This window comes from Nelumbo nucifera, chromosome 1, assembly GCF_055504915.1.
Source record: "Nelumbo nucifera cultivar China Antique chromosome 1, China Antique-T2T, whole genome shotgun sequence".
In the NCBI taxonomy this organism is placed as follows: Eukaryota; Viridiplantae; Streptophyta; class Magnoliopsida; order Proteales; family Nelumbonaceae; genus Nelumbo; species Nelumbo nucifera.
The window spans coordinates 36,815,044-36,835,942 of NC_142649.1; the positions used below are offsets into that span (position 1 = coordinate 36,815,044).

The window sequence follows — 20,899 nt, forward strand, 5'->3', positions numbered from 1 at the left end:
TTTTACCTTTTCTTGATTCCCACAAAAAATCCCTCATCAATTTCTCTATCTTATAGATTTCCTTTTTAAGGATCCTAAAAACCAAAAAGTAGTAGATTGGCATATTGGCAAGAGTAGACTTAAAGTAATCCTACCCCCAAGTGAGATGTAATTCCTTTTCCAAGTTGCTTGTTTCTTGGTACACCTCTCAAAGATTTGACTCCAAAACCTACCCTCTCTAGGATTTGCACCTAGGGGAAGCCCTAAATAGGTCAAAGGCCACCTTGAGATGGAGTAATCTAGGACATTTGCAACAACCATAAGGTCTCCTTCTTCCATATTAAGTCCCACAATACAACTCTTCTCAAGATTAATTGTAAGATTAGGGACAAGTTCAAAATTTCTCACCATGTCCTTCACATTCCTTGCCAAAAGTTGATCTCCCCCTTCACAAAAAATGATAATATCATCTACAAATTGTAAGTGAGTAATCAGTAACCTATCCCTTCCAACCTTCCAACCACGAATTCTATTTTCCCTTTCAGCCTTATGAATCTCTACTCAAGACATCCACAATTAGGGTAAAGAGGAAAGGTGAAAGGGGGTCTCCTTGCAACAACTATAAGGTCTCCTTCTTCCATATTAAGTCCCGCAATACAACTCTTCTCAAAATTAATTGTAAGAATAGAGACAAGTTCAAAATTCCTCACCAAGTCCTTCAGGTTCCTTGACAAAAGTTGGATCTCCCCCTTCAAAAAAAGATTATAATATCATCTACAAACTGTAAGTGAGTAATCAGTAACCTATCCCTTCCAACCTTCCAACCACAAATTCTATTTTCCCTTTCAGCCTTATGAATCTCTACTCAAGACATCCACAATTAGGGTAAAGAGGAAAGGTGAAAGGGGGTCTCCCTGCCTCAAACCTTTACGAGCTAGAAAGAAATCCCTCACAATCCCATTGACCAGAATCGAGTAATGACAAGTCTTAATACATCCAAAGATCCAATTACACCGTCTCTCCCCAAATCCACATGATTCCATTACCTCAATTAAGAACACCCTATCCACCAGATCATAAGCTTTCTCAAGGTCCATATATACAAAGACTTTTTTTCCTAGATCTTTTCATTTCTTCCACACACTCATTCGCAATGAAGATTTGGACAGCTATTTGTCTCCCTTTTACAAAAGACCCTTGTTACTGACTTATTAATGTAAGAAGAACTGGTTTTAGCCTTATGGAAAGGACCTTAACAATAATCTTGTACAAGCTAGTAACTAAGCATGTTGGTTCGGCTGTTTTTAGTGTTTATGTTAGTCATATTTGTGTCTTAAGTTCTTAGTTATTGAGCCTAAACTTGTTTAATGTTTTATTTGTTTTATTTGTCTAGGTGTCCCATCACAAATCAGGGGCATTCTAGTCAATTCATGTAACATTATTTTATAATCATCTATATAAGATTGTAGGGCCGGCTGAAGTGAGTATGCCGCCTTTCTCAAAACTTCTTCTTCTTCTTCTTCTTCTTCTTCTTCTTCTTCTTCTTCTTCTTCGGCTGTTGTTTTCCAGCAAACATGGTATCAGAACACTAATTCGTCTGTCTGGTTACAGCCGCCACCTTTCTCTACTCTTATCTATTCCTTTTTTCCTCTCTCTCTTATCTTGGTCGCTGTGAAGAAACCCTAGGGCTGACCGTAGAACACAGCAAGGTCTGTATCTAGGGTTTCCCTTGGTTGTAGGGCCCAAGGGGAATTTGTTCCAGAAACCGATGCCCTACTAGACACCTTACGCAGGTAGAAGCCATTCGGCTGCTAAGAGAGATCTGTGTGGAACAGATCTAGGTGGAAGGACTAACTTCGACAGTCCTAGTACAGATCGTAAGGGTGATCCCAGTCTATGACAGCAGAAATCAAAGCCCAGTCTAGTCCAGAAGAGTTCAGCACAGTACAGAGGCGGATTGTTCTTGGTTTCAAACCTGTTACAAGGGATTCTCAGACCTGCAACAGCTTCGGTAAGTCTGAAATAGTGTTCTTTGTATTGCGTTTTCAATTGTGATCACTGTAAGAGGAAGGAGATGTCTTCAATATCGGGAGAAGTGTCTTCTAGGGATAATAGAACTGGTGGGAGGTCTCCTAATCTGAAAAATCCAAATCTGCACAGCTTGCAGATCACCAGTATATTGTTGGATGAATATAACTTCAGATAATGGTCTGTTTCAGCCATGCTCTTCATTACTTCCCAGGAACTTACGGGTTATTTAGATGGACAAAAGAAGGAACCTGTAGTGGGTAGTGCAGAGTATGCAGTATGGCGTAAGAAAAATGCTATTGTTATGTCTTGGCTGCTTGGTTCGATGACTCCAAGAGTGGCCAGGACAGTTCAACACTTTCCTACTGCTGTTAAGATTTGGGAGAAAGTCTCTAAAACTTATGGACAGAGAAAGAATAATGCCAGAATTTATAGGCTCAACCAAGACATTGTTGCATTGAGACAAGGAGATATGACAGTTGCAACATATTTTGCAACACTAGAAGGACTATGGGAAGAACTTGATCATCATCTTATTCTTGATTGGAAGAATGCAAAAGAGGAGAGGCATGACAAACAAATTGAAGAGGGTAGAGCCTTTAAGTTCTTGCCTGGTTTAAACCCAATGTATGAGAGCATAAGGTCTCAAACTCTGGGAAGGGATGAAATGCCAGATTTACACCATGTCTATTATCTAGTAAGGAATGAAGAGGTTAGGAGGAAAGAGATGCAAGTTGACACTCAAATACAGCCAGCTGAACAGCCTGTTGAACATTCAGCCCTAATTTCTTCAAACCAAAAGGGGAGCAAGCATTCAGACAAGAGGCATCTTAAGTGCTCTCATTGTGGTAGTGAAAGGCATGTAAAAGAGACTTGTTGGGTTCTTTATCCTCATCTGAAACCATCTGCGTTAAGGAAAGACAAGAAGCCCCAGAAGAATCAAACAACAATTGGGAACCATGTTACTAGTCACAGTGGTGATAGCTCGAAGAACACATCTACAGTTGCATCTTCTCCCATAGGACAGACTGCTAATTCCTCCACATCCGGGTCCTTGGGTTTCACTGCTGATGAGGTAGAGGTCCTTAGCCGGGCCCTAACCCGTCCAAGGACTAATTCCCTTGCTTCCACCTCTCTTGCCAGATCAGGTATTGTCTCTGCTTATAGCACAACTAGTTCTATAGACTCTACTTCTTGGATTATTGATTTCGGTGCAACTGACCACATGACACACATGTCCTCTTTATTTTCTTCTTACCAATTGATGTCTGGCCAAGATAAGATGAGAGTTGTTGATGGTTCCCTCTCCACCATCTTTGGGAAGGGAGGGTTGACCCAAGCAAGAACCTCTCTCTTAAATCTGTTCTACATGTTCCAAATCTTACTTCCAATCTCTTATCTGTTTCGAAGCTTACCAAGAATTTAAACTGTAGCATAACTTTCTTTCCTACTCATTGTGTCTTTCAGGACAGATTGACGAAGAGAACGATTGGGAGCGATCATGAGTGTGGAGGTCTCTACTATTTTGATGCAGACATAAGTTTGGCCTTACAATCATCTGCTACCGGTAGTCAGAATAATGAGGAGTCAATAGCTAGGTTACACTTGTGGCATGCTAGGCTAGGTCATTTAACTTTTTCATCATTGCAAAGGTTGTTTCCTGAATTATTCAAGGGCATTTCAAGTCAAAGTTTAGTTGTCAAGTGTGTCAGTTGTCAAAACAATGTAGAACTCTTTATCCAATTTCTAGTAATGAAATTCCAGCTCCTTTTGATTTGGTCCATTCTGATGTTTGGGGCCCTTCACCCCTTGTTTCTGTGGATGGCTTTCGTTACTTTATCAGTTTTATTGATCACTACTCACGATGCACATGGATCTACTTGTTAAAAGGACGTGATGAAGTGCCACGGATAACAATGGCATTTTGTAAAATGATTGAAACTCAATTTGACAAGAAGATTAAGTAATTCCGTTCAGACAATGCTGCTGAATATTTTGAAAGATCCTTGAACCTGTTCATGGAAGATGCTGGCATGCTACATCAATCATCTTGTGCTAGTACCCCTCAACAGAATGGGGTTGTTGAGCGCAAAAATAGAAACTTATTGGAGACCACTCGAGCTTTATTATTTTAGCACAAGGTTCCCAAGCACTACCGGTCTCAAGCAAATCGGATGCCATCCAAGGTGTTGGGTATGAAAACTCCTTTCTCTGTCCTTTGCCCTAATCTTCCTAACTTTCCTCTTCCACCTAGAGTCTTTGGTTGTGTATGTTTTATACATGTAAAGGATCCAAAGAAGACCAAGTTGGATCCTAGGGCTACGAAAGGAATCTTTCTTGGGTACTCTCCTACATAGAAAGGTTACAAGTGTTATGATCCCGTCACCAAGAAGAAATACGTTACAAAAGATGTGGTATTTTTTGAGTCTCACTCCTATTTTCATTCTTCCCAGAATCCTCTTCAGGGGGAGACTAGTGAGATGGAAGAGGACTCTTCTTTCCCCTCCTTTTTTGTGCCTCTTTCTGCCTCGGGCCTTCCATCTTCTCCTCCTCATCCTCCTAGTTGTAGCATCCCGAGTGAACCTAGTGAGGCTCCCATTGCACCTATTACCACTCTTGATGCTACAGATGTAACTGAGGACACCAGTAAGCAACAAAAAGATATAAGAATCACCTACAACAGAAGGAAAAAAGACCCTCTAACTCATGGCAGCAATCAATCGGACTCGGATCAATCTGCCTCAGCAGCTCCAGGTAATCCTATCACTCATACTTCTGATTTGGATCTCCCTATTGTTCTTCGTAAGTCTACCCGTTCTTGTACTATCCGACACCCCATTGCTGAATTTGTTTCTTACTCGCGTTTATCTCCTCGTTATTATTCCTTTGTGTCTACTCTCTCCTCCGCGCATGTTCCTATTAAGTACTCAGAGGCAGTGTCTGATCCAAGATGGAAAGAGGCTATGAATGAAGAAATGAAAGCCTTAATGAAAGCAAGGCCTTGGAAATTAGTGGATCTACCAGAAGGGAAGAGCATTGTGGGATGCAAGTGGGTGTTCAGTGTAAATCATAGGGAGGACGGGTCCATTGATAGATACAAGGCCAGACTTGTGGCAAAGGGGTTTACTCAAAAGGAAGGGATTGACTACAAAGAAACCTTTGCTCCAGTCGCGAAGCTCAACACAATCCGGGTCTTATTGTCATTAGCTGCAAATTTCTCATGGGAGCTACATCAGTTGGATGTGAAGAACGCTTTTCTAAATGGTGATCTACGTGAAGAGGTATTCATGGATCCTCCACCAGATTATGGCTTTGATGGGAAAGTATGTAAACTGAGGAAAGCATTATATGGCCTTAAGCAGTCTCCTCGGGCTTGGTTTGAGAGACTTTGTGGGGCCATGAAGAGAGTGGGATACACCCAAAGTGGTGCAGATCATACTTTGTTCATAAGGAAACAGAATAGCCAACTTACGGTACTCATCGTCTATGTGGATGATATGGTGATTACAGGGGATGATCTGGAAGAGATAAAAAGATTAAAGGAGTTCTTGGCTTCTGAGTTTGAGATCAAAGACTTGGGCCATCTGAGATACTTTCTTGGAATTGAAGTTGCTAAGTCACAAGAGGGCATCTATATATGTCAGCGGAAGTATGTCCTGGACCTTCTAGGGGAGACAGGTATGATGGGGTGTAGACCAGCAGATACTCCAATAGAACAGAACCATGGTCTACAGGAATCAGTTGGAGAGGACTACCTTGATAAAGAAAGATACCAAAAACTGGTAGGGAAGTTGATATATCTGTCTTTCACTCGACCAGATATTGCTTATGTTGTATGTGGTCAGCCAGTTCAAGCACTCTCCAAAGATTCCTCATATGAGAGCAGTGGAAAGAATTCTTAGGTACTTGAAGACTTGCCCAGGAAAAGGAATTTTGTTCAAAAAACACAATAAAATTGAAATTGAAGCGTATACTAATGCAGATTGGGCTGGCTTTGTTGGCGACAGGAAGTCTACTTCTGGGTATTGCACGTTTGTTGGAGGAAATCTGGTTACATAGCGAAGTAAAAAGCAGAATGTGGTTGCTAGATCAAGTGCAGAGGTTGAATATCGAGCTATGGCTCATGGTGTTGCTGAACTACTGTGGCTTAGGACCCTTCTTGTTGAGCTCGGGGTAAAGATCGAGTGTCCACTCAGGCTGTACTGTGACAACAAGGCTGCCATCAACATCGCAAATAACCCAGTGCAACATGATAGGACAAAGCACATTGAGATTGACCGACACTTCGTTAGAGAAAGAATCGTTTCAGGAAAACTTTGCATTCCTTATACTCCTTCCGAGATGCAGATTGCAGATGTGTTAACTAAAGGATTAGCTTCAACGAAGTTCTCAGACTTACTTGGCAAGCTAAACATGACTGACATCCATGCTTAGCTTGAGGAGGAGTGTTGGTTCGGCTGTTTTTAGTGTTTATGTTAGTCATATTTGTGACTTGAGTTCTTAGTTATTGGGCCTAAACTTGTTTAATGTTTTATTTGTTTTATTTGTCTAGGTGTTCCATCACTAATCAGGGGCATTCTAGTCCATTCATGTAACATTATTTTATAATCATCTATATAAGATTGTAGGGCCGGCTGAAGTGAGTATGTCGCCTTTCTCAAAACTTCTTCTCTTCTTCTTCGTCTTCTTCGGTTGTTGTGTTCTAGCAAACAAAGCCGATTGGTCTAAAGTCTTTAGGATGGAAAGCATCAGGCTTTTTGGGGACAAGAGCTAAAAAGGTAGCATTTATCCCTGGACAAATGAAACCCTTTTCTGCAAATTCGTTAAACACCACAACTAGATTATGTTTCACAATTTATTATGATCTACATAGGGCACCCTCCACATGGGCTAATCATGTCGTTGTTGGTGATAGTGAAGTCCGTGATAATCAGCCGATTGATTCAACACCTTCTACATCCACTACTTTCGGGTAGGAGATGATGAGTATCCCAAAAGATGAGTATAAGAAATTCCTTCAGGCTACTTCACAACAGAATACTGCCATTCAGGTATGGCTTGCCTGGCATCAAAACCTTTCCTTTTGATAATCGACTCTGGTGCCTTTGATCACATGACTGGGACTCCAAGTGTGTTTTCCTCCCTTTCTCAGACCTCCACACCACATAATGTTACCCTAGCCAATGATTATATTTCCACCATTTGTGGTGTTAGTAATGTTAACACTACATCTCTTTCTTTGTCATCTATTTTATATGTACCCAAGTTTCCATTCAATCTTATGTCTGTTAGTAAACTAACCAAGTACCTCTCAATTGTTCTATCACTTTTTACCCTTCCTCTTGTGCTTTTTAGGATCTCAAGACGGGAAAGAAGATTGGTGGAGAGCATGAAGCTAGTGGATTGTATTACCTTGACTGTGGTGGTTCTACAATTGCACTTCAGACTTCTTTGACTCTTCTCAAATGACATTGTAGACTTGATCACCCATCTCTTAAAGCTCTCAAGCTAGTTGTTTCATCATTTTTTTATCAGTAAAGCTACTTGTTTCGTCATTGAGTCATTTCTATTCTTTGTAGTGTGAATCATGTCAGTAAGGGAAACACCATCGGGTTTCCTTCAGTCCTATAGTTGATGATCATATGTTGAGTCCTTTTGCTTTAGTCCATTCAGATGTTTGGGGTCCGATTAGAATTGAATCCTATAATGGCTACAAGTATTTTGTTATTTTTGTTGATGACTATTCAAGAATGACATGGATTTATTTAAAAAAAGAAATGAGTAAATTATTCTCTATTTTCCAAAAATTTCATGCTGAGATACAAACACAATTTGGTGTTCCAATTAAAATTCTCCATTCAGACAATGGCAGAGTATTTCCTTACTTCATTTCAATAGTATTTGGAGCAACATGGCATTATTCATCAGACATCCTATGCATCCACCCCTCAACAAAATGGGGTGGTTGAGAGGAAGAACCGACATCTACTCGAAACAACTCGGCCCCTTCTTCATCATATGAATGTTCCTAAACGCTTTTGGAGTTATGCAGTGCTTACAGCTTGTTTTCTCATTAATCGTGTGCCTTCCTTCATTCTTGACAGTCGTTCTCCATTATCTATTTTGTTTCCCACTCTGTCTCCATATCCCTTTACTCCCAAGATCTTCGGGTGTGTGTACTTTGTTCATAATCTAGGTCCTGGTTTAGACAAGTTGGACGCACGCTCAATTAAGTGTATCGTTCTTGGCTACTCTAGGACTCAGAAAGGGTATAAATGCTACAACCCCATTACTCGAAAGTCATTTGTCTGCCCTTTTTTTTTATCAATAACACTTTCATTAACTAATCAATAGAATATTTACAATAGGAAGACAAACACGCTTATCTTCCAAGAGCAACAAAGAACCTCAAGAAAAGGAAAAAAAAAAGAAAGAAAGAAAGAAAACACACTATAGTTACAGCTTAGCCCAAAACAGTGAGTCCCTTTCTGCCCCTTGTTTAGCTAAACCGTCAGCTAGGGAGTTAGCCGATCTTTTAACCCAACGTATCTTAACTTCCATCTCCCGCACCAGCCACTTGAATTTCCTCCTCTCATTATTGTACTTCCATAAGCCATTATGATCTTTAATCAACCACCCTATCACCACCTCTGAATCCCCTTCAATTAAGAGTTTCCTGATGTTCCACTCCTTAGCTTTCTGGACTCCTTCCATAAATGCAAAGATCTCAGCTCTAAGGGAGTCACCCACTCCAATTGGACCTGAGAACATGGCAGAAATGACCCCATTTTCATCCCTAAAAACACCCCCAATCCCCGATTGTCCCGGATTTCCCCTGCTACACCCATCAAAGTTTAGTTTCATGAATCCACCAGGTGGAGGGGTCCAAGCCACACTCATAACTGACTTGGTCTGTGTGCAACTTGCAATTTCACCCCACTTCCTCAACATGTCATCCACAGTGTAATCTGTGAAAAGCTCCAAAGATTTCAGCCACTGTACTGCCCTAAAATGAATGAAAGCCCTCAGATCTGCTACTCCTCTCTGAGCTTTGAATATCCTGGAGTTTCTTTCTTCCCGAAGTGTCCAACATACTGTAGCCCTTAGTCCTCTCCACATTGTCCTTCCCCTTTTTATCCGCCACCTGAAAAAAGAAGGGGAAAAAAGGCCCTGCAAGTCAATGGGGGATTCCAGCTACATCCAAATAGGGACAAAGCCCATTCCCAAAATGGCAAGACACCAGTAGGTGAAAACCAATCTCCCCATCCGCTTTACAAAGAACACACCATTGAGGTGACAAACAAGTATTGGGTCTCTTCTTTTGGAGTAGATCACCAGTGTTGATTCTTTCCAGATAGGCTTCCCAACAAAAACTACCAACCCTAGGAGGTATTACTCTGCACCAAACCTCATCAACAAGAAAAGGGGGGAAGGTAGGACTGGTGGACTGACTTAAGACTTTGAAGAAAGAAGCACAAGAAAAGATATTGTTGGGGGTAGGTGTCCAAATTCTAGAATCCACCCTAGTGGGGTCTAAGACAACGTTATCAAGAAGTGCTAAAAGGCTCAAAATATTGTCAAAGTCTGAGTCCCTCAAATCCCTTCTTAGACCCGACTTCCACCCAATCCCAAAAGTGGAAGAGGACGAGGTGGTGAAAGACGAGATTGGCTCATTTTTCAAATCAGAAAGAGCATACAAAGAAGGAAACTGATCCTTTAGAGGGGCACTCCCCACCCAGGTTTGTTCCCAAAAATTTATGGAGTTATCGGAATTCAAATCATACCTGATATTAGGGGAGAAAACTGGTAGCAGGTCATGAATGGCTTTCCAAGGAGAATTGCTTGTGGTCCTAGCTCTGATTCCAGCGTCCCATCCATTATGCTCCAGCCCATGTATACTTGCCACTATTCTAGCCCATAGCTTCTCCTTCTCCAAAGGGAATCTCCACAACCACTTTCCCAATAGAGTCATATTCCTTCTCCTAATATTCCCAAGCCCCAAACCACCACAGGTCTTACTCCTACAAACAATCTCCCAGCTAACTCTATGATCCCTCTTTTCCTCTCCCGGTTTCCACAGGAAATTTCTCATTATCTTCTCCAATCTATTAGCAACCTTCATTGGGATTTTAAACACCGACAAGAAAAAGATAGGTAAATTAGCAAGCGTGGCCTTAATAAGTGTAATTCTCCCACCAAGAGAGAGGTAGTTCTTTTTTCATGAAACCAGTCGTTTTTCAAACCTTTCCACCACCGGGTTCCAAAAGCTCTCTCTCATGGGATTATCACCTAAAGGCAACCCCCTAAGTAATTCAAAAGCCACCCCAAGACTTCACACCCCAGCACTTCAGCACTCTCCCTGATCTCTCCCTCCTCCAAATTTACCCCCACAACACAGCTTTTCCCAAGGTTAACCTTCAAGTTGGACATTTGCTCAAACAGTTGTATCATCGACTTCAAATTCCTTATAAAACTCACATTACCGCCTTCACAAAACAGAACTGTGTCGTCAGCAAACTGCAAGTGAGTAAGGGGGGTTTCCACCCTCCCAACTCTCCAGCCTCGAATGAGCCCCCTAGAATCTGCTCTGTGAATCAGTTTCCCCAAAACCTCCACAATTAGAATGAACAAGAAAGGAGAAAGGGGGTCTCCTTGTCTTATACCCCTACTGGCTGGAAAGAAATCTACCACTGTCCCATTCACTAGCACTGAGTAATGACAATTCCGGACACAACCCATTATCCACTTACACCATCTAGCCCCAAACCCAAATTTAGTCAACTTTCCTCAAGAAGTCCCAGTCCACCAAGTCATAAGCATTTTCCAAGTTCAACTTACAAACCACTCCCTTCTTCTTATCCCTCTTAAAGTTCTTCACACTCTCATTAGCAATTAAAATCTGATCAGTAATTTGTCTTTCATTCACAAAAGCTCCTTCATAGTGTGCAATGATATCTGGCAAAACCTTCTTCAGCCTCAAAGACAACACTTTTGCAATGATCTTATACAAGCTATTAACCAAGCTAATTGGCCTAAAATCCTTCGGGTGGGAAGCATCTTTCTTTTTTGGAATTAAGGCTATAAATGTAGAATTCACACTCGGATTGACAATTCCTCTCCTGAAAAACTCCTCAAACACCCACAAAAGATCATCTTTCAAAATCTCCCAACAGTCCTAATAAAAAGCCATTGTGAACCCATCCGGCCCTGGAGCTTTTGTTCTATCCATAGAAAATACAGCCCCCTTGATCTCTTCCAAACTAAAGCTTCTTTCCAACCTTCTCCTGTTCTCCACCCCTACATCTGGCCAATCCAATCCTTCTACCCACACCCTTCTACACACAGGCCTTCTTAGAATAGATTTGAAGTGCTCCACACAGGCCCCGACAATCTCCTCTTGATGTACTAACTCAACTCCATCTACTACCAACTTGGAGATCAGGTTCTTCCTTCTCCTGCCATCTGCTAGAGAGTGGAAAAACCTAGTGTTTCTGTCCCCCTCTTGCACCCATTTACACCGAGATTTTTGCCTCCAACTAATTTCCTCCTTGTGCAGGCAGTCCTCTAACTGTCTTCTCAGATCTCTCTTGAGCTCATTGTCTTCCTCTCCAAATTCTCCCCTTTCTTCTTTAGAGTCAAGGCTTTCAATCTTATCCAACAGATCTCCCTTTCTTTCTTCTATCCTCCCAAACTCCACCAAATTCCACTCCTTGATTTTTGCTTTCAAAAATTGAAGTTTCTTATGGAATTTCATCCCCTCCCATTCCACCAATGGGTTACACTCATACCACCACTCCCTCACTTTGTTAGTAAGCCCTGGATGGAATAACCACATATTTTCAAATCTAAAGGGGGTAGGACCTCCACGCCTTCTTTCCTCCTTACATAACACTATGGGCCAGTGATCGGAGGTCACCCTTGGAAGAGCTCTAGAAGCCAAGGTTCCCCGCTGGTCTTCCTAATCTAGAGAGAACAGGAACCTATCCAGTTTAGAGCAAATGGGTCTAGATTGGAGATTTGACCAAGTAAATGTCTTATGGGCTAAGGGGATCTCTTTAAGCTCAAAGTCATCCACAAAGTTGTTAAACTTCCTCATGCTTTTTGTCACCCTCAGGTTAACCTTATTGGATTCCTCCGAGAATCTAATTACATTGAAGTCCCCACCCAAGCACCAGGGCCCATTCCACAACCCTCTAACATCAGCCAATTCCTCCCACAACTCCTTTCTCTTTCTATAGTCATTCGGTCCGTAAACATTTGTGAGCACCCACGTAAAATCACCCTCATGCTGCTTAAACTTCACAGAAACCGAGTACTTTCTGATCAACTCCTCCAAGCCTTCAACCACATCCCTCTTCCACATTGCTACAATCCCCCCGGACGCACCCCAAGAGGGAGCAGCCACCCAGCTGATCCCCCTGGCTTTCCAAACACTCCGTGCCCAAATGTTATTAAACTCCATTCTCTTAGACTCTTGCAACAGCACAATGTCTGGGTCAAACCGTTTTATTACCTCTTTTATTGTCACTCTCTTCCTTGCACTCCCAATTCCCCTCACATTCCAACTAAGAATCTTCATTCCACTTCTTTTTTAAACCCCTTGCCACCTTCCACTACTTTCCCCCTTTCCTCCTATCTCCTTTTACCCCAAGCTTCTTGTCTCCTTCTACATCTCTCTTTAATCTCTCTACTTCACTCAATCTCCTCTTCTTTGTTTTGATCTCCTTCTCTCTCTTCTGTAATCTTTCTTTCAACACATTCAAATCTTCCAACCTACCGCCCAACTTCTCTACAAATTCTGCTATCATGTCTTCTCTCACCGAGTCCTACACCCCTACCTTCCTACAAAAACCCCTCCAACTTTGCCCATCTGCCCGTTCTTCCTCTCCCCTGATCTTACCTCTGATCTTTCCTCTCCATCCATTTTCCCTCTCCTGATATCTCCCTCCTTCCCTGTTCCTTTCCCTCCATCTCTACCCTCAATCCTTTCCCTCCTCTCCACTAACCCCTCCCCTCTTCCTTCCTCCCCTTCCCTCCTCCAAATCAACTTTCCTTCCACTTCCTTAAACACTCTTTCAATGATTTCCCACACTTTCACTCCTAAACCTTCCTTCCCGCACCTTTCACTTTCCTTCCTTCCCCTCTCCCCCTCCTCGGAGAGCCCGCCTTCTAGCACGGCTGCATATTCATGGGCTACAGGACATGGAACAGGAACGGAATCTGGAACCAAAGACATAGGAGACACATTAGTAGCACAAACCGAATTCACTTGGTTACCTGGGATTGATGGACAAGCTAGAAAAAGACTGCTCCCGGCCTCCCTCTCTTGTTCCAGAGGTTGGTAAACATCTGTCTCCCTTAGTTGGTTGGGAAATACTTTTGTCCTTTGGTCAACCTGGTGATCTTTCCACTCTACCCCTGGTTCACCCCTAGATGGTGTGTTCCTGCTCTGCTTCCTGTTCTCCCGGTTTACCCCTTCTGATAATCCTTGCACACTCTGTAACCTTGGGAATGAGTTGACCTGATTGCAATCTACACCCTGAAATAAGCTTGCAATATTCCACCCATCCAAGTCACCTCCATCACAACTACCTTCGTCGTTTACACTGCCCACGCTAGTACCATCAGCAGAAGGGTCCTCCGCTTCTTCATCTCCTTCACTGCACTGTGCCCAGCCTTCATCCTTCTCTTCCCTCTCATCAGTTCTTTCCCTAGTGAATCTTAGATTCGGCCTTTCTGAGGAGCGTCGCAGTGGGCTATGCTCCTCCAAACTTCGCCGGGAAACCCACTGCAACTCCGGTTTTTTCTCCAACTTCCGCCACTGCGCACAAGCCCCCCCCCCTTTCTCGCGACTTCGAACGATGATAGACCATTAACATTGTCTATCAGCGCCCCAAGAGAAACCCCTTTGCCCCAAACCACGTGATATTTTAAGTTATCACGTGGGTCCTTCAAAAGGATCCCCCTTTCGGTGTTACAGCCACCCGACCCGCCCGTGTGACCTTTTAAGTTGTCACGTGGGCCCTTCCAATACTGTCCCGGGTCAACCTTCACCCCGCCCAACCCACCCGCCACCTTCAACGGCTCGGACCAGACCTTTCGGCTCCCCAACCCATCCTGCCTTTTCGCCACGTCAGCAAAGGAAGAGTAGCCCGCCATTAAGTTGTTTGATTCAAACCTATTTGAAATATTTTCCTTAAAAAGGTTTCTTATCGTTTGGTTTTCCCCAATCGGCTCAGTAACCCCAAAAAAACCTTTCATCTGCTCCACCTTTTCAACTCCCAACCTATGCCCTCCAAGTGTCCACCACCCAGCCAGCTCATCATCTTCTACCTTAGGAACATCTCCCCACCACGACCGTTCAACCTCAGAGGCCACCCACACCTTGTACCAGGCTTCATCCGAGCAGATTTCAATGACCCTCGGTAGGTTCTCGTGCCTTACACCAGCAACCTATAACTCCACGGCACCCAGATTTCGTTTATCAGCTTTCACCAAGATGCCTCCTAGACATTGCACAATGTGCTCAAGAACAGAGTTCCGCCAAAAGTGAAATGGAAGGCCTACAAGCTTCAGCCGGACACACCCATCTTGGACATCAACTTCATTGCATATTGGACTCCAGTTCTGAACCTGTATCAGAACTCCATCCACCACTACTGCTTTAAAACTTAGCTCCTGGTCGCATACATCAAGCACGGCTTTCGTCTCTGCAAAAGGAAACAACATAGCTTCACTCCCAAATCCTATCTCCCCTGCCACTGTACACAAAACCCTTCTCCAATCTATCACTCCTCTATCAGCCACTAGCACCCTTCCTTTCTTCCATTCATCCTTCCCTGCTCCTACCGATAACCTTCGAAGACTAGAAGCGCAAACAACCACCACTTCAGTCGGAATGCCTTGCACTTCTATGCTCCCAGAGGAACAAATTGAAACTGCCCCCTCCTGAGCTTTTTTACCCTGGTCTTTGGATTTTTGACCAGTTCTCTTCACCCCCTCTGCTCTCTTCACTTCCAAGGCTACAAGAAAAGACTGTAGCACCTTCACAAAGTCCATCCACCCTTTCCGTAGCCTTCCTTCCGGCACACAAAGCAATTGCTTTCCATTTGTTCCAAAAAACTCCACCACAGAGATAAGCCATCCCTTTTTGTTTCTTTTCAATTTTGTTACATAAATCTTACCTGGAACTGCCATTGAGTTTGTCCAGCCGATCACCTTACCAAAGTTGATAGCCCCATCTATGAAACCTTTCATCAAGATGATGACCTCCTTGGACACCAACACAGTCGCCCTGTTATTCTCTCTGATTTTCATTACGTCCTCACCTTTGATCCTTTCCTCTTCGAACTTGAAACTCTTGGCTTCGATCGACACCTCAGACCTCCACCTTCCAACTACTCTGAACCTTCCCTCGTCCTCCATACCTCTTTTCTTTTAATGGAATAAATTTTCAGTTCCCATTACTCAGGTGGAGACATGAGTGTGGGCATCAGAGGAAAAATTTTGCAAGCCCAAACACAGACATCATTAGGAACACCCCGTGAAATCTTCGAATTTGAAAAACCATCTATGAGTCATATCTCATGTGGATTTCATACCCTTTATCTTGATGTAGGTACCTTGAGTGGTTGTTCCATTTGTTTGCCCTTATGTTACATTTTTGAGTCTGTGTCATTCTTCACAAGTCCTAATATGTCTCTCTCCCACAGAGGTTCCTCTTCCTCTTCCCCTTCCAGTTGATAATTCCATTCTTGTTGTTCCCGCAGTGTTTTGAGTCTCCACCTCCTCCAGTGCAAGAGCATACTGAAAGACCACCAATCCATCCACCTATTAGACAGTGTGTATGGGGAAGTTTATCCTACCAAGGCTGACACTGATGTGCTACTAAGAAGGTTGGAGTAGCCTGTCTCAGCTGCTAGGGTTAGACCCAAAGCACATAAAGTGTGTATTCGAAACATTGAACCCAGACCAATTTCCAGTTAGCCCTAGACCTTGGAGACTGGTGGGCAAAACTGGAAAGTTAAACAACCCCTATACTCAATTATGGTACTGCACTGGGTGTCAGAAACATCCCTAAAACTTGTGCACATCACAAGTAAAGGAAAACGGTCATCAATTAAAACTTGTGCACAGAAACATCCCTAAAATTTTCTACCAGCTCACTAGTGTATCATACCTTACAACCATACTGGTATGTGAGCCATGTAATCATACATGCAGTGGGGTTGTCTATAAAATCTTCGCCATTTTACATTGCATATATTTGTGAATAACTTAGAAGTAAATATCAGAGTAAATAACTTAAACCATATTATGTGCCTATAACTTGGACTTTATTCGCAAACAGACAATATTAGTCAGCCATCTCCATTTTGATGTACTCCTTACATAGTTGATAACATTAGTACACAAGTAGTGTAGCCTCAGGATCAGATCTCTGCGTCTCAATCATTTATTTTTTTCCTTATTGGCATAGAACCCATGTTACCCATGTATCACTCAACTTACAAACTCTAAACCACGACTGATATAAAATATCATCCAATTCCTTATCTGATGGAAAGGAAAAACAATGATAAAGTGACAATCACATTTTTATACCACTAAGAAACCAAATGAAAATGTGTATTAAATAATGGACTTGAGGCTTACTCAAAGCAAAGAAGTAGCCACCACTCTCTGACATTGGTGTAATTGTCATCGTCTTCCTGACTTGACCTTCATTGCTGTGATATTTAATGCTTGTCAGTGCATAACTAAAATATGAAAAGGACAGTAAGCTAGATAATTTATCTTGTATCAGAATAAACAAAATATGGTGTTCATTGCTACACTAGCATAAGGGCTATCTCTGTGAAGTCTAACAGCACAAATATTTCTATGAGGGAAATGCATGAGATACTCAACCTTTTTTTCATTGAAGGATCATGAAAGAATTCACAGGAGTCTTTTGCACCTAGGCTTATCAAAGACCCAACCTCCGTTGCAGACAAAGCAAACATCTAGATAATTCAAAAGATCAATCAGACAGTCAAGTACACAACGAATCCTTCAATGTGTTCATCTGAATTACTTCAACCATATAAACCCGGCCATGCTTTAAGAAAATAGCCTATTGACATTTTATGCAATAAGAACACAATCAACAAGACATGGGATGCAAATGCATTGTGTAACTAGAATGTTTTAGATGTATGTGCAACAGATAGGATGAGGATATACCTGCTTCTTTTCATAATCATATTTTCGTGGGCCTATAGCAGGGCAAAACTCCAACAATATGACACCCATCCGCTCAATTTTAAGAGCCCCAGACTGAGCAACATAAAGAAATTAGTTACTGATAGCATCATTGTCCCATTTTTACCCAATACAATGAGGAAGCTTTTTCCAATGTGGTACAACAGAAAAATTGTAGTGAATATAAAACAAAGAAATGCAAACCTACCACCATTTTGCTAAACTCAGGGAGCCTAGGCGTCATAGAAAGAGAAGCTTTGCCCTTGTAAAAGGTAAAGCTTGCAAATACTCTTCTTGAGTAACTTCCTGACAATTCATAAAAAGAAGCCTAGAATCAAATGATACGAGCAAAAGAATTTAAAAAAAAAATGCAACAATAAATGATTAACTGAAAACAACCATCGGCAGCAACATCTTTTCCAGCAGTTGAAATGCCAGCTCGAGATATAGAACCATGCAACCATAAAGCATCTTTAGTATTACCCACTTTCCCAAAGAATAGTCTCTCCGACAAAGTAGTCCTGCAAAAAAAACAAAAAAAAAAAAAAAACTGACACTAAATACTTGGAATTAAAGGGGAAAAAGATGATCATTGAACAATTCAAGCAAACTAGTGCAAGAGCTGCCGGTTTTGTTTGTCCAAACTTTTTTTGGGAATCCAAAAGCATATCTATCCATTTTTCCTTCACACTACAATTCTATCAAAATACCAACAGCCTGCAGTTATGAATCCACTATTCCTACATCAGTGTTTTAAAAGTGCAAAACGCAAAAAAAAAAATTAAAAAAAATCAAAAAAATGCATAAATATGCAAACAAATTTAAAAGTTGTAAAGATTCAGAAAAAATATAAAAAAATAATATTAATTAAAAAATGTATACTTAAATTTAAATTAAATGTTTTAAAAAGACTATTTGCTCAAATTAAAATATTTAAACGTAACATATAAGACATACATACATAAATTTTTTTATCAGTAACTCAGAAGGAAATTCATTAAAATTACGAGAAATAAAACAACAAGAAGTGGAATAGACAAATAGACTCGACAAAGTCTAAATCCCCCCACAGACTTACAAATGAGCCCAAAACATAGATTGTCTCTAAACCCCTTGCTTAGCTAGACCATCCACCAAGCTGTTTGCAGACCTTCTAACCCAAATAACTTGATTGAGCATGTCCTTTGAGAGCCAATTGAACCGTCTAAGATCATTCCTTAGATGCCAAGACATTCCTTCCCCCTTCTTTAACCAGACCACAACTATTTTGGAATCACCTTCAATAGTTAATCTCTCAAAACCCAATTCTTTGGTTTTCTCAATCCCAAAAGCTGTTGCCAAAACTTGTTTTGTGACAACATCACCTTACTCAATTGGACCTGAGAAAAAGGCACGTATGTTTCCTTCCTTGTCCCTAATTACGCCCCCAATTCCAGATAGGCCCGGATTTCCCACACAACACCCATCGAAGTTCAGCTTCATCCAGCCAATAGAAGGAGGAGACCATTACACTTTTATCAGCTGTCTTCTAGAGGATGAATCAGCAATAACTCCCCAAGATCTAAAGAAATCATCAAACTTAAAGTCGGAGAAGAGTTTCAATGTCTTGACCCATTGAGCCACTCTTAGAGTTATGACCTCTATTAAGGCTTCCTTACACCTCTCCTTGTCCTAGAAGGTTCTTGAGTTTCTTTCTTCCCAGACAGTCCAAACTACTGCAGCCCTAGTACATTTCCACATCAATCTGCCCCTCCTTTTTGTACAACTGCAAACAGAAGGTCTAAACAACCCTTCCAAGCTATTAGGAGGAAGCCACCTACAGTCAAAAAGAGAGGCAAACCAATCCCAGATAAGGCTGACAATGGGCAGGATATTAAGAGATGAAACGCAGTCTCACCATTTAACTTGCATAAGCAGCACTAGTTAGGGGATAAACACCAGTTTGGCCTCTTCCTTTGAAGTAAATCACAAGTGTTAATACAACCATGAAACACTTCCCAACAGAAAGCACCAACTCTAGGAGGAATGGGAGCACACCAAATTTCCTTAACAGGGAAGGAAGGAAAAGGGGGAAGGTGAGGAGGCAACAAGAGAGATAAACAAAAACTTACTTACAAGTGAAAAGAACGGTTGGATTATAAGGGTCCACACCTGTTAGTGGAAATTTTTTTTTAGTATAATTTACCACATAACATAATTCACCCAACTAGACTAATAACTGGGTTTTCTTGTTATTTGGGTAAGCCTCATTCAAGAAATCACATACATATTCCCTTAATTGCATCTCTGCTAAGGGCAGAGAAAACCTTTTGATTCTGATTCAGAAGTACAAATGAATAGACTAAACTAAGTATCATTTTTCTACAGAATTTTCCTCTAAAAATTCTGGTATATATTCCACCTTTGTTTGAGAGAAAACCAGCAAAATAAACAAACTTCTTATACATAACAAGTAAATAGGTATCATAAATAGTCATATTTCATCAATAAGGCTGCAAATGGCCTTTAAATTGTGGTTATGTGCATTATCATACTGTGAGGAACCATAATCAACCAAGTTTCATGAACAAAGTTGTAGAGGGTTGTTTTCCTCACATAAAGTAATGATTTTCAAGGTCAAAATGAAGTAAGGAACCATAATTAGCCAAGTTTCATAGACAAGGCTATAGATGGTTATCTCCTTACATGTATTTCAATATGAAACAAGGAATAAAAGAAAAATAAAAGGAAGAAATAAAGGAGTGAGAAGAATAGATAGAATATGGTCTTCCATCTCATGTGGGAAGCACAAGGAACATCATATTGAAGGGGTGTAGGAAGAAAACAAGATTCCCTACCTTCTTCCTTTTTTTATGCTCTCCACACCAATCTTCTTCTCTTTTCTCTTCCCACTTGTTTCTTAGTGCTAGAAATCCTGCAGATAAATTAATATTAGCCAACAAAAAAGCATTAGCCCCTTCTCCTTGTAGGACAAGGGTTTATATAGAGGAGGGAGGTGGTTAAGTAACTCCACACTCCTCTCTTCTTAAGGTGCCAAGTGTCACCCCACTTAAAATGGGTTAAGAAGGGAAAAGAAAACTCTTCCTTCCTAAGGTGACAAGTGTCCCCTCACTTAAAGTGGGTTAAGGAGGGAAAAGAAAACTCTCTCCCCTAGGGTGGCATGTGTCTCCCCACTTCAAGTGGTTAAAGGAGGGAAAATTGCCCTCTTGTTAGAATAAGACAAGTGACATCCCCTTATAAATAAGTGGGACACCTCACAAGAAATTAATTAATATAGATTTATTCTTTTAGGGTCTGTTGTTCCATTAAATGGGCTCTACTGCAGGCCCATTAAATGCTTATTGCATTACAAACAAGCCCAATTAACTTGGGGCTTGTTGTTCACTAAACTAGACTGCAGGCCCCTTTCTTTACTAAAATGTTTCAGTCCACCAATAGGACAGACTGGGCTTATAAGAAAGCCCTTTTTTTTCTTCTTTATTGTTATTTTTTAAGTTGTGTCTGGGAGTATCCTAATAACCTACTCCCAGCCCAACAAGCTTAAGGACTTAACAACACCCTGCTATCCAAACCATCTTCCCCTAGGACCACAAAATTCAGCAAGGTAAGCAAAGCAGACACCATGGGAACCTCAGACTCTCTAAGATTC

At 41.5% G+C, this 20,899-nt stretch overlaps 1 protein-coding gene across 1 annotated transcript in view; it reads right to left on the reverse strand.

The window, feature by feature from the left end:
* ATWHY2 (WHIRLY 2) overlaps positions 1-20,899 on the reverse strand; it is a 44,523-nt gene that overhangs the window by 11,956 nt on the left and 11,668 nt on the right. Inside the window, exons 2-6 of the mRNA XM_010274241.3 lie at positions 17,650-17,771; positions 17,459-17,556; positions 17,233-17,325; positions 16,918-17,012; positions 16,663-16,736 (exon numbers count right to left, since the gene is read on the reverse strand). Coding sequence (XP_010272543.1) covers positions 16,663-16,736; positions 16,918-17,012; positions 17,233-17,325; positions 17,459-17,556; positions 17,650-17,771 — 482 coding nt within the window. The remainder of the gene's footprint in view (positions 1-16,662; positions 16,737-16,917; positions 17,013-17,232; positions 17,326-17,458; positions 17,557-17,649; positions 17,772-20,899) is intronic.